This window comes from Symphalangus syndactylus, chromosome 16 (genome assembly GCF_028878055.3).
Source record: "Symphalangus syndactylus isolate Jambi chromosome 16, NHGRI_mSymSyn1-v2.1_pri, whole genome shotgun sequence".
Lineage (NCBI taxonomy): Eukaryota > Metazoa > Chordata > Mammalia > Primates > Hylobatidae > Symphalangus > Symphalangus syndactylus.
This window is the reverse complement of record NC_072438.2, coordinates 11,018,539-11,032,236: the sequence shown is the minus strand read 5'-3', so window position 1 is coordinate 11,032,236 and position 13,698 is coordinate 11,018,539. Positions and strand designations below refer to the sequence as shown.

Sequence of the window (13,698 nt, the reverse complement as noted above, 5' to 3'; positions counted from 1 at the left end):
CCACTGCCCTCCAGCGTGGGTGACAGAGACTCTGTCTCAAAAACAAAAAGAGTCCATTTGGACTTTGGTGTGTGTACCTGAGGCCAGGACCATGTAGCCAGCCCGAGGTGGCCACGGCAGACTGGGCAGGCCTGAGCCTCCTCCAGCCACTGGCTGTCCCTGCCCCTCAGCAGGGCGGCCTGAGCCTGGGGTAGGCAGGGACCAAGTGGCCAGCTCTGAGGGGAAGGGAGGGCGCCTGCAGGTCGGCTCAGCCTCTGGCCAGAGCTGGGAAACCTTTGCTTCATCAAGACCAGAGCAGCTTCAGGGTTTAAATTGAAAGGAAACTTTTATTTAGTCATCTTTTCAAAGCAATCTAGTTTTAAAAAAAGTTGAAGACAAGACAGAAAAAAGAACATGACACCTAAGAGAAGCAGACAAGACGGGGATGGACGGGGGCAGCGGGGCGGGGACAGCGGCTCGGGGGAGGTCAGATCTTCTCCATCTTGGAGATGAGGTCGTCGCAGATCCTCGTCAGCTCCTCGTTCTCTTTAGTCTGGAGGAGGAAGATGAGTTGCGGGGCTTCTCCCTGCTTGGAGGGAGCGGCAGGCCCAAGGGCCTTCTAGAAGGTGCTGCCAGACGGCCCGTGAGCTGGGCTTCCCGCACCCACCTTCTGCTCCACTGTCTTCTCCAGTGACTGGATCCGCATCTGCTCCTTCCTCAGGCTGGCCTGGAGGGCCAACGCTTCCGCCTGGGCCTTGCTCCGGACCTGAGCGATCTCCTCGTTTGCCCTGGAGGGTAGGGGCAGGGCAGAGGCTGAGCTGGGGCCCAGGTGCTCAGACTCTCCCTCCAGGGTGGGGCCTCGCCCAGCACTCACAGCTGCAGCTTCTCTTCCGCATGGGCCTTCAGGGCTTGGTACCTCTGGCCTTCCTGGGTGATCCTCGCCAGGTAATCCTCCACGCACTTCTTCAGTGACTCTTCGTTCTAGGAAGGGGCAGGCATTAGCTGTGGGCACCACGCCGTCTGCTGGAAAGCACCCAGGCTTGGTGTCTGGGGACCTGCAGATCCTCAAAGCTGTCTGGGGCATCAGTCGTGAGGCAGTACCTCCCGTTTTCCTTTTGGAAAAAGCCCCTTCACACAAGTTCCCAGCTCACCCCCTCGGGAGGTTGAGGACAGCCCTGGCTCTCCACCCTCAGAGATGCCGGGCCTGAACCCGGTGCCCTCACGGCTGCGCCCCCTCCTGCCACACCTGCAGCCTCTGCTGGCACCAAGTGCTGCTGGAAAGTGGGATGCACCTGGGACCACTGACAGCCCAGCCCGTCTCCCTCTGGAGCTGAGCCCTGTGCTTTGGGGACAGGCAGGGGAGGCTGGCAGGAGCCACATGGTTACCCAGACACGCCTGCTCCCCACAGCTCTGGGACTTCCGCTCAGTGACTGAGAAGCCCCAGCTGAGGGGTTCCTGGGCCCCTGAGTGGCCTCTGCTTGGGAAGGCTCAGCCCACCTGCCCTCTTCCTGCAGTGCCCCCAGCGGCCTCACAGCCCAGCCATCCCCACTCCTCTGTCGCAGCCCTGTATCCCAGGAGCACCCTCAGCACTGCAGCCTCTCCCTGACCCCCCACCCAGCATGCAGCCCACGATGTCCTGCGGAGGTCACGCCTCCCTTAAACCCACAGCCCTGTGTTTCTCTGCTGTGGAAAATTCCCAACAGCGTCTGTCCAGGAGGTGGCAGCTGGAAGCTCTCACGTGTGCACAGGTCAAGCCTCCTGCCACAGCGGCGTCTCTCCCTCTGGCTCTCGGGGCTGCCGTCCACACACTGGCTCCCAACTCACCCTCTGCTTCCCTCATCTGACCTGTACCCTTTGAATTGTTAACTTTGTTAACTGTACCTGTTAGAAATTTCCATTTGGTTTTTTTCTAGTTTTTGCGTTGTTGTTTTTTTTTTTTTTTTTTGAGACAGTCTCGCTGTCTCCCAGGCTGGAGTGCAGTGGCGTGATCTCAGCTCACTGCAACCTCCGCCTCCCGGATTCAAGCGATTCTCCTGCCTCAGCCTCCCGAGTAGCTGGGATTACAGGCGCCTGCCACCACGCCCGGCTAATTTTTGTATTTTTAGTAGAGACGGGGTTTCACCATGTTGGTCAGGCTGGTCTCAAACTCCTGATCTCGTGATCCACCCGCCTCGGCCTCCCAAAGTGCTGGGATTACAGGCATAAGTAGGCCTACTTTTTCTGTATTTTTTGTTTTTTGAGACAGAGTCTCGCTCTGTCGCCCAGGCTGCAGTGCAATGGTGCGGTATCGGCTCACTGCAACCTCTGTTGCAAATGATTTTCCTGTCTCAGTTTCCCAAGTAGCTGGGACTATAGGTGCACACCACTATGCCCAACTAATTTTTTTTTTGAGATGGAGTCTCACTCTGTCGCCCAGGCTGGAATGCAGCGGCACGATCTTGGCTCACTGCAACCTCTGCTTCCTGGGCTCAAGTGATTCTCCTGCCTCAGCCTCCTGAGTAGCTGGGACTACAGGCGAATGCCCAGCTAATTTTTGCATTTTTAGTAGAGATGGGGTTTCACCATATTGGTCAGGCTGGTCTTGAACTCCTGACCTCATGATCCACCCACCATGGCCTCCCAAAGTGCTGGGATTACAGGTGTGAGCCACCACGCCAGGCCCAATTTTTGTATTTTTAGTAGAGACAGGGTTTCACCATATTGATCAGGCTGGTTTCGAACTCCTGACCTCAGGTGATACACCTGCCTTGGCCTCCCAAAGTGCTGGGAATATAGGCATGAGCCATCTTGCCTGGCCCAATTTTTGTATTTTTAGGAGATGGAGTTTCACCATGTTAGCCAGGCTAGTCTCGAACTCCTGACCTCAAGGGATCTGCCCGTCTTGGTCTCCCAAAGGGGATTCTTTTCTAGTTTCAAGGTCTCTACTGAAGCAATACTCTTCTGAACACGGAAGGCAATTACTTTAAAGTCTGCACTGGGTCCTCCCAAATGGGATTAGATGGCAAAGAAGCCTCCATGAGAAAGTGCGGAGGCGGCCAGTGGGAGCTGAGGCACAGGCCTGCCCGGGGAGAGGCGAGGCCAAGGCAGCTGCTCACACCACAGCCCAACCTGAGGTAAGGTCAGCAAAGCCTCTGTGTCCTCAAGCCAGCAGCACCGTGTGAAGAGTCCTGCCTCTCCAAGCGTCTGTGCTGGGCCAGACTGCCGTACTCTGCTGCCGGTGGGCACTCTGCTGCCACAGGGCCCTTCCCATCTGCTCCCTGCAGATCTGAGGCACCACCTGCTGGTGCCATCTCCATCTGGGGCTCCTGTGGGTCTAACAAGTTGTTTTTTTTTTTTTTAATTTTAGAGATGGGGGTCTTGGTCTATTGCCCAGGCTGGAGTGCAGTGATACAATCGTGGCTCACTGCAGCCTCGACCTCCCAGGCTCAAACGATCCTCCCACCTCAGCCTCCCGAGTAGCTGGGGCCACAGGCGTACATCACCATGCCTCACTCTAATAACGCATCTGATTTTCACTCATGTTTCCTGTCCTTTCACACTTGGTTATTCTGTGCCAGACACTAATTTAAAACTCTGCAGCAGCAATTTGAAGCGTAAGATACCTTCTTCCCTAGAGTATTCAGGCTTGCTTCTCTTAGGCAGCTGGGTCCCAGCCACTGACACCCACCTGACTTCAGGACTCAGATGAGGTGTGGCTCAGCCAGGCCCTGCAAGGGCCGCTGTTCCAGTTTAGTCTGGCTCCCAGGGGACCCAGCTGGTGTCCCCAACCCCCTTGCACCAACAGTGACAGCCCCTCTTCTGGCTGCACCTGCAGGTCCAGCTCCTCTACAGGAGGCGTTGAGCACCTCCACTCCAACACTGCTGGGGTGGGCAGAACCCTTTGGTGACCTCGCAGGAACCTTCCAGGCCTGCTCCAGACAGATGGATGGCCCAGACATCCCTCCTTCCAGCAAGTGTGTGGGCCTTGCCCAGCACAGAAAGCGGGGGAGCTCAGAGTCCTGTGGCCAGGAGGACACCAGGGTGGCCTTCCACAGCCGTGACCACCTTTCTGTGGGCCTCCCGCCTTGGATACTGCATGCCCTGGGTCCCCAACCCTTGAGACCCAAGCGCTCGGACAGCCCAGGCTTGATGCCCTTTCCGAGGTGCCCTGCTCACTCTGCCTCCTGCCACCCTCAGCTGCCTCGCAAACCAGCTATGCTGTGACTCCTGCACCCTGTCTCATTCACAGGCCATCCCATGCCCCCGTGGCAAGGGGAGGCTTGGCCAAGGACCAAGGTGCAAAGACAGCAGCTTGTAGCCCTGCTGGCTTGGACCACGAGTCCATCAACCTCCGAGGTGAGGACGCCAGGGCGGCGGAGACATACCTTGCGGTAGCCCTCGATCACCTCCTTCTGTTTCTCGAAACGCTTGAAGAGGTCAGAGAAGGACTTCTCCATGGAGTTCAGATCTGTAGTAAGTTGGTCTTTTTCTTTTAGAACTTTCTGGATTTCAGCTTTGGCAAGTTCCTTCTGTTTCTGAACTTCCTCTTGAGAAAAGAAAAGCAAACGTTCAGGATGAGGAGGAAACAGAAACGCTGGGCGCCAGAGGCAGCCCAAGGGATGAGGCGAGGGACTCGAGCACCAGGAGGAGAGGCGGACAGTGGGTGTGAGCCTTGGAGGGTGATGAGCCCCTCCACCCGGGATCTTCTAGGCCGGAGGCAAGGCCCAGGAAGCAGCTGTTTCCTCCACATCAGATCTGCAGGGAACTGGAGCCTGAGCCAGGGCCCAGCAACAGAGGTCCCTGAAGAGGCGGCGCCCAACATCCTAGAGCCCAGGGTGAGGCCTGGGAGCCGGTATGGCGAGCTCCAGGCTGTGGGTCATGCTTCGTGGTGGTCCTGGAGGGACTGCAAGGGCCAGGCAGTCACCTGTCCCCGGCTGACACTCAGCCTAAGACAGATCCCCACAGTAGCACCTCCAGGAGCCCAAGCTTTTGGGAGGCCAGGTGAGGCCCGGTGTTCCTGTCCTGCCAGACACCTACAGAGGCTGCTGCTAGACATAGCCACATGGTGAGGGCAGGGTGGAGTGGGGCAGGCCACGGCGGGACAGGCTCTGCTCCCACCACAGCCCCACTGCTAGCTCAGCATCTGCACAGCTTTGGGGCCTGACAAGCACTGGCTCCGTGGGAGCCACCAGCGTCACTACCACCAGCTTCCCCGTAACTTGCCTCAGTGGTTCCACGGCTGGGCCCATGTTGAAGGGACTCGTGTGTTAGGAAAAGGGGCCTCAGGAGGGTAGGGTGCAGGGCAGGGCCAGGGTGGGGCATAGGCAGCCCCTCAAGGAGGCACGTGGCCTCGGCGGCCCGGGCACTCACCCATGGCCTGGCACACAACCTCTTCGAACCTGTCCATGATCTTCCTGTGGGAGAACACACACACAGCCATGGCCTCGGGTGCCCAGCGGTCCCAGGCCAGGTGGGGATGGGGACAGGGACAGGGATGGCGAAGGGGATGGGGACGGAGGGGAACAGGGGGCAGGGCCTCCTTACCCCAGCTCCAGGTTCTTCCCGTGGAGCTCCTCACACCTGCTCCTCAGCTCCCGGTTCTCCTCCTGTGTTGCCTTGACCTGCTCGAGCCACACCCAAGTCAGCAGGCAGGCGGGCCAGACTGACCCTCCCAGGACCTCCCCACAGGATGGGGCCAGCCCACACCCAAGGTCCCTGGAGCGACGTCCCAGAGGCACAGTTCCACGTGGGGCTTCCAGTGGGACCCTGGGAACCCTGTTGAGGCCAAGGCCACCCGCTCCACACGCATTTGACTGCCGGGGGCAGGAGGCATGAGACTGCGGGCTGTGCTCCTGGGCGGAACCAGCAGACCCCCAACAGGTGTGTGTCCCTGCAGCCGCCCCCACAGCCCAGTGGCAGATACCAGGGGTCCTAAGTGTTCAATATAGTGAACCCCAAGTGAACCCCAAGTTTCTCTTCAAAGAATCAGTATGTCAATATGTTCAGATCTCTTTTTTTTTTTTTTTGAGACAAGAGTCTCACTCTGTCACCCAGGCTGGAGTGCAGTGGCGTGATCTCCGCTTGCTGCAAGCTCCACCTCCCAGGTTCGAACCATTCTCTTGCCTCAGCCTCCCGAGTAGCTGGGACTAAAGGCGCCCGCCACCACGCCCGGCTAATTTTTTGTACTTTTAGTAGAGACGGGGTTTCACCGTGTTAGCCAGGATGGTCTCGATCTCCTGACTTCGTGATCTGCCCATCTCAGCCTCCCAAAGTGCTGGGATTACAGGCGTGAGCCACCGCGCCTGGCCAGATCTCTTCTTCTTTGATTCTCCATTTTAAATTCCTGGTTCTCTTCGCCCTCTTGCTTCTAGTTTCAGTAAACAATTTTCCTGCCAGTCCTAATCAGTAGTTCACATCTGTTCCCTGGTCACCTGCTGTGTCCTGACTCATCCCAGTCACCTGCTCTGACCTGAGTCACCTTGCATTACCTGTTCCTAACCGTCCTTCCCGTCAAACTACTCACCCCGCCACTCTGGCTCTTACCCCGCCCTCTTTAAAATAGCCAATCGGAATTGGCTTAGACTGTGCGGTCCAACCCTAGCCAACAGGGGAACAACACAGCAGTAGGGCTACCTGCATCAGGAATAAGAACCCCTTCCCCTTCCTTGTTCAAGTGTGCTCTCGCCATTGTTCCATCTGCGAGGGACACCCTTTCTGCAGAAAGTAAAAACTGCCTTGCTGGGAAAATTAATGTTCAAGCGCTATTTCTTTGTGGCACCAGAGAACAAGCATTTTGCATTTCTAACATAAATTACATGCAGGGGCCACCTGCCCCCGGAGTCCAGGCCTGCAGAGGAGGGGGCCAGCCACGCTGTGGTCCCCAGGCCTGCTATTGTGTTACTCGCACGGGCTCCGACACAGGGAAGGGGGTTGTTGGGGTACTGGGTCAGGGCCACATCGCAGGTCTCTGAGATGACACCTGGGGCCACTGCGAGCAACACTGGTGTGGACGTTGGGGCTTGAACCCAGCCCTGCCAGCCAGCCTCCGGAGCCACCCTGTCCGTACCTCCCTGGGGACTATCTGGCAATGGTAGCTCACAGTGGTGCCTGCAGACACCCAGCCCCTTTGCATGCCTACAGGTCTCTTAGGGACAATTTAGGCCCAGAGTTAGAACAGGCTGAAGCCTGGCATGTACAGTGAGGATGGAGGGAGACAAGGCAGTGGACCCTCAGATGTGGGGTGGGTGAAGATGGAGCTTCCTAACCTGCCAGGAGATGCGTCTGGACTTGTGGGAGGGCGGAAGGAAAGGGGCAACACTCGGGCTCACAGCAGCGAGAACCACACTGCTGCAAGGCCACCAGAGGTGAATGTCGCACCCAGGCTGGACAGTCCCGGGGAGGCTGCCGGTGGGCAGCTGACTGCGGGGACACTGGGTGGAAGGCTGGACCCTCAGCGACCTGGGCAGCAGTGACAGGCCAGGGGCCAGCAGCTCTCTGCAATTCCACCCCGACCAGCAGGGGCAAGGATGGCAGGGACGGCTGGTCAGGCCGTTGGACCCCACCCGCACCCACGGTTGGCCAAGCCCCAGAGCGGCCTGCAGGTTGTGTGGAATAGCTACTACCTGCGTCCTTACCGCTGCATCCAGGTCCTTCTGGCTATACTGGAGCAGGTCCACTATAGGTCCGGTGGACAGGGGTGGGCCCCCAGGCGCGGGGACACCTGGGGGTGGGCCTGGCACCTGCGGGAGATGGGGATGAACCAGGAGCCCATTTTGCCCTTGCCTCCTCTTACCTCTGACCTGGCATGAGGGAGGAAGGGCCCACGCAGGCCAAGAGCCTCAGACAGGGTGTGAGGGACCCGAGACAGCGCGGTGGCCCCGTGCCCCCCATAGAGCCAAAGGCTTCAGACCCCCAGGAATAGAAAATACAGGCCCTTAAAACAACTCGTTCCCTCAGACCACACACAAGACAGTTCAAGAGGGACTCAAGGACTTACAGGAATGTCCAGCGCTCCCAAGAAATCAAACTCCACAAGCTTGGCTTCCCGCGGATGTCCTGAGGGAGGCTCATTTGCACCGTGCATGCTGCCACCAAGCAGAGGCAGCCTCAGTCACTCAGGCCCGCCCAGTGTTGAGTAGGACACAGAGGACTGTATGGACAAGTTAACCGGGCTCTTTGCTTTTTAGTTTAAAACCACTCAAGTCAGGGTAGTAGTAGAAAACGCAGACCCGCATCCAGCAGGCCTGGGATCTCTGCTGCCCCGTGCCCCCTTCCCTCACCTGCCCGTCCCACGTGGCTGCTTGTCCTTCTGGAGAACACGGTGATGCTTCGTTACCCACTGCAGGCTGAGTGGAGCTGGAGCTGCCTCATTGGGGGGCTGCTCACAGCTCAGAGGCTTTTCTTTTTCTTTTATTGAGACAGGGTCTCACTCTGTCCCCCAGGCTGGAGTGCAGTGGCATGATCTCAGCTCACTGCAACCTCTGCCTCCCAGGCTCAAGTGACTCTCCTGCCTCAGCATCCCAAGTAGGTGGGATTACAGGTGCCTGCCACCTTGCCCGGCTAATTTTTGTATTTTTAGTAGAGATGGGGATTCACTATGTTGGCCAGGCTGGTCTCAAAGTCCTGACCACAGGCAACCCACCTGCCTTGGCCTCCCAAAAGGCTGGGGTTACAGGCGTGAGCCACCGCACCTGGCCATGTGTTAGGATTTGAAGGCCACACACCTCTGTCACACTACTCAGTTCTGCCCTTGTAGTGTGAAAGTTGCCACAATTTGCAAAGGAACGGGCATGGCTCTGTGACAATAAAACTTTACACAAACAGGTAGTGGCCAAGTCTGGCCCACAGGTGATAGTTTGCTGACCTCTGTTTTTTTTTTTTTTTTTGGAGATGGAGTCTCGCTCTGTTGCCCAGGCTGGAGTGCAGTGGCGCAATCTCAGCTCACTGCAACCTCCGCCTCCTGGGTTCAAGCAATTCTCCTGCCTCAACTTCCCAAGTAGCTGAGACTACAGGCACATGCTGCCATGCCTGGCTAATTTTTGTATTTTAGTACAGACAGGGTTTCAACATGTTGCCCAGGCTGGTGGCAAACTCCTGAGCTGAGGCAATCCATCCACCTTGGCCTCCCAAAGCGCTGGGATTACAGGTGTGAGCCACCACGCCTGGCCTGCTGACCTGTTTTAGAGGAACTACTTTTAAAAGATTTAAGTTTAGATCTTTAGTCCACCTAGAATGGTGGCTGTAACCAGCAAGGCAGCACCCCTGCTGTTGCTCCTGCCAGCCACACAAGGCTGCTCTGGGCTTGCTGCCCTGCCCACCCCTAGCCACAACTCATTTCCAGTTCCGATCATCTCCCCCCCGGTCTAGAAGCCTCCGTGCAGACAGCACACCTAGGAACAGCCTCCAGTCTTCCCACACTCAAGGCTTCACGCGTGAGAGAGGGCTGGCACGCATACCTGCTGGTCTCAGTGGCCACCGGCACTGGTCTACGAGGACTGTCCCTCAGGAGGGGGTCAAACTTGAGGTATAAGGACTGCTTCCTCAAGGCCGACTCCTTAAACTGGGGACAAGAGGGCAAGTGATCAGGTCTGACTGCCATCCCCTAACACACACAGTGGGGCTAAGGGCCAGGGAGGTCACCCACAACCCTGCCCGAGACACTGCCATTCCCAGCAGCACAGCATGTCAGAGTTTCATCCTGGGCTAAGCGCCAGGTAGAGAGCCCTACAGCCCTGCCACAGGATGCCACTTAGAGGAGGTGCTGCAGAAGGGGCCCTGGATTCACAGCCCGCCACGATGCCTGGGCCTGTGTGCGGCTGGGGGAACGTGGGCATGAACGGACGCTCCGGGGGAAGACCTGCTGGGGCTCTCGGACGCCCTGCGGATGAGGCTTCGCGGAAGTGCCCAGTACCCACCGAGGAAGTTCCAAACTGCTCCAGGTAGTCCACCTCCGCGCCCGTGCCTAGAACTGAGAGGGAGTGAGTCACGCCGCCGCCATCGCCCCTCACCGGGGCCCTCAGCACTCAGTGAGGCGGGGTCACTCCAGCCAGCAGTATTTCCCCCCTTGGAGGTGTTGGTGTTCGGGGCCTGACTGCTCTCTGTGGCAGGCGCCTCCTGGGCACCGAAGGGTGCTGAGCAGCACCCCCAGCCTCCACCCACTCCCTGCCAGCAGCACCCCCAGGTGTGACAACCACAAACATCTGGGCGAAGGCGAGGACAAAACTGCTCTGGTTGAGAACTATTAGTCTTTAAAATTACCCTAGACAAGTCTTTTAATTTTTGATAATACAATTTTTGGTTAAAACTAAGGGTGGAGGCCGAGGCGAGCAGATCACTTGAGCCCAGGAGTTCAACAGGGCAAAACCTTGTCTCTACAAAAAATACAAAAATTAGCTAGGCGCGGTGGTGCACGCCTATTACAGGGAGGCTGAGGCAGGAGAATCACTTGAACCTGGGAGGCAGAGGTTGCAACAAGCTGAGATCATGCCACCGCACTCCAGCCTGGGTGACAGAGCAAGACTCCGTCTCAGAAAAAAAACAAACCAAGCCGGTACTTTAAGACAGGGTCTTGATCTGGCTGCGATCCAGGCTGAGGCATCTCTAGTTTTGTCCCTCTCTTCATGCCTAGTAGTATTTGCTCATTCTCTCCTTTTCTCAATTAAGCTAAAAAACTGTTGCCAATTATTTAGTCTAGCAAAAACTTGTAGGTCCTTCTCTGCTATGGCCTTGTCAGTTTTCTTTTTTTTTTTTTTTGAGACAGAGTCTTGCTGTGTTGCTCAGGTGGAGTGTGGTGGTGCAATCTTGGCTCACTGCAACCTCCACCCCTGGGTTCAAGCAATTCTCCTGCCTCAGCCTCCTGAGTAGCTGGGATTACAGGCGTGTGCTAACACACCCAACTGATTTTTGTATTTTTAGTAGAGACAAGGTCTCACCACGTTGGCCAGGCTGGTCTCAAACTCTTTTTTTTTTTTTTTTTTTTTTTTGAGACGGATTCTTGCTCTGTCACCCAGGCTGGAGTGCAGTGGCGCGATCTCGGCTCACTGCAAGCTCCGCCTCCCGGGTTCCCGCCATTCTCCTGCCTCAGCCTCTCCGAGTAGCTGGGACTACAGGCGCCCGCCACCACGCCCGGCTAATTTTTTGTATTTTTAGTAGAGACGAGGTTTCACCGTGGTCTCGATCTCCTGACCTCGTGATCCGCCCGCCTCAGCTTCCCAAAGTGCTGGGATTACAGGCGTGAGCCACCGCGCCCGGCCTGGTCTCAAACTCTTGATCCCAGGTGATTCACCCTCCTTGGCCTCCCACAGTGCTGGGATTACAGGTGAGCCACCACGCCGGCCTTCTTGTCAATTTTCATTTCTGCCTTTTTATTCTTTCCTTCAGAGAGGGTCTCACTGTTGCCCAGCCTGGAGTGCAGTGGTGCAATCACGGCTCACTGCAGCCTTACCTCCTGGCTCAAGAGAGCCTCCCACCTCAGCTTCCCGAGCAGCTGGGACTATAGGTATACATCACCATGCCCAGGTAATAAAAAAAATTTTTTTTTGGTAGAGATGAGGTCTCACCATGTTGCCCAGGTTAGTCTCAAACAATCCTCCTGCCTCGGCCTCACAAAACGCTGAGATTACAAGTGTGGGACCCTGTGCCTGGCCAAAAGCCAATACTTTGAAACATCATCTGATAAGCGACTTGATTTTTTATTTTTATTTTTTCCTTTCCTTCACTTCTTGAATGAAAGGGATTTACCTCTTAAAACTCAGTAATAAAAACGTAAGTGGCTCAATGGGCAAGGGATCTCAACAGACACTTTCCCAAAGAAGATATCCAACGAGCACACAAAAAGACGCTCGTTCATCAGCCACCCGGGAACTGAAAATCAAAACCACAACCGGATCCGCTTCCCACCCACTGGAAGTCTAGGATCAACAAGACAGACAAGCAGCGCTGGCGAGGATGTGGAGAAACCGGAGCTCTCTTATAACTGCCAGTGGGAATGTGAAACGCTGCAGCCACTCTGGAAGGCCACCTGGTAGCTAAAAGGTGAGCAGTTACCGTGACCAGCGACTCCACTCCTAGGTATGTATCCAGGAGAAATGGAAGTAAACCTCCACGTAGAACTTACATCTGAACATTCGTGGCACTACTCCTGACAGCTAAAAAGCAGAAACCAGCAAATCCACGAATGAATGGATAAGATGACGTGAAGCCAAGCCACCAACCCAAGGACAGGAGCACCCACACCTGCTCCAGCATGGCCGGGACTTGGAAACACACCTCCCCAAGGGAGATGCCGGACACAGAAGGCCACGCTGTGTGATTCCAGGGATCCTGCGTGAGGGTGACAGGCCCATCCCAGCTGAGCCGACATCCCCACATGGTGGTGGCCCACAACTATCCTGTCAGCGACAAACCCTACGTGCCACTCCTGTCTGCTGCGTGCCTGGGTTTTCAGTTCTCTAAACTGAGATCTTACCCAGCTGGCTCTGTGTCCTTTAAAACAACTCAGCCATCAGTTCCTACCAAATGTCCCACCTTCCAATCTTAAGGACAAACCATATTTAACTGCAGCCTGGTGTCTAAGGTTCAGGCTTCACATTTCACTATCAAGGGGTTCTGGGACGGGTGTGGGGGCTCACTCCTGCAATCTCAGCACTTTGGGAGGCCAAGGCAGGTGGATCACTTGAGGTCAGGAGTTTGAGACCAGCCTGGCCAACATGGTGAAACCCCGTTGCCACTAAAAGTACAAAAATTAGCTGGACGTGGTGGTACATGCTTGCAATCCCAGCTACTCAGGAGGCTGAGCAGGAGAATCTCTTGAACCTGAGAAGTGGAGGTTGCATTGAACCGAGAATGTGCCACTGCATTCCAGGCTGGGTGACAGAGCAAGACTATCTCAAAAAAAAAAAAAAAAAAAAAAAAAAAGTTGTTTCAAGCAGTATTTCTGATGATCGAGTGTCCAGTTGTTGACTCTGCATTTGTATCTCATTCGTGCACTACCTTGTTCATCTCTTCTGCCCATTTTCCGGAGTCTACAATTTCCATTTCTAGAAGTCTTTCATGTTAAAGGTATCAGCCCTGTTCTCCTAACAGTGCCTAAGTTTTGACAAACCAGAAGTTTGTGCATGAGTCATTCAAAGTCAAGGGACCCAACTGCCTGCGGAATGACCACCTGCTGATGACACAGGTGTCTTGAGCTGCCCAAGTGCTCACGGGATCCTTTCCAGGCAGACTGTGTGTGATGTCTGTGCCAGGCAACGTACCCTCAGCAGGGTCTCTGAAGCTCTCCTCTTTCAGCTCCAAGGCAGGCTGCCCCTGCTGTTGGCTGGGCACTGGCTCACTGCCTAGACAGCTTGTGGGAAGCAAGGTGCTGGCAGGGTTCAAGGCTCTCTCCTGGAGGAAGGGGCAGAGTCACCCTGTGCAGTGCAGTCAAGGTACTTGGGGTGTGGCTTTGCCTCCCCACAACCTTGTTGAAGTAGACTTGGGGGAGAGGGAGCGGGACCATCCCACCCCATCACCCAGGGTTGCTGGCGGCTTGCACTGCTTGCTATTCTTCTACACAACCAGGCCAGGAGCACAGGTACCCACACAGGCACCCCTTACCTTGCTCTCTGCTCTTGGGGTCTCGGCTGCCAACTGCACCACAGGCGTGTCCTCCGCTGAGGCTGAATGCAGCTGCCTGGGGAGACAGAGTCCACAGAGGCCCATGCCCCCCACCCCACAACCCCGGCGTCCCCTGCTCCAGCACT

At 56.2% G+C, this 13,698-nt stretch overlaps 1 protein-coding gene across 5 annotated transcripts in view; it reads right to left on the bottom strand.

Annotated features, from left to right (window-relative positions):
• Nucleotides 1–306: 306 nt before the first annotated feature.
• The window catches only part of TACC3 (transforming acidic coiled-coil containing protein 3), a 24,047-nt gene continuing 10,655 nt past the window's right edge, over nt 307–13,698 (bottom strand). For 3 of the 5 annotated variants that reach the window (XM_055245478.2, XM_063619669.1, XM_055245479.2), the window contains 12 exons: nt 13,553–13,628; nt 13,213–13,342; nt 9,874–9,926; nt 9,415–9,518; nt 7,956–8,043; nt 7,594–7,698; nt 5,504–5,580; nt 5,330–5,373; nt 4,345–4,505; nt 854–960; nt 647–767; nt 307–532 (listed from right to left, as the gene is read on the bottom strand). In XM_055245478.2, the coding sequence (XP_055101453.1) occupies nt 467–532; nt 647–767; nt 854–960; nt 4,345–4,505; nt 5,330–5,373; nt 5,504–5,580; nt 7,594–7,698; nt 7,956–8,043; nt 9,415–9,518; nt 9,874–9,926; nt 13,213–13,342; nt 13,553–13,628 (1,132 nt within the window). In that variant the 3' untranslated portion in view covers nt 307–466. Of the gene's footprint in view, nt 533–646; nt 768–853; nt 961–4,344; nt 4,506–5,329; nt 5,374–5,503; nt 5,581–7,581; nt 7,699–7,955; nt 8,044–9,414; nt 9,519–9,873; nt 9,927–13,212; nt 13,343–13,552; nt 13,629–13,698 lie in introns of all 5 variants that reach the window. The other 2 variants (XM_055245477.2, XM_063619668.1) reach the window with 1 other exon arrangement.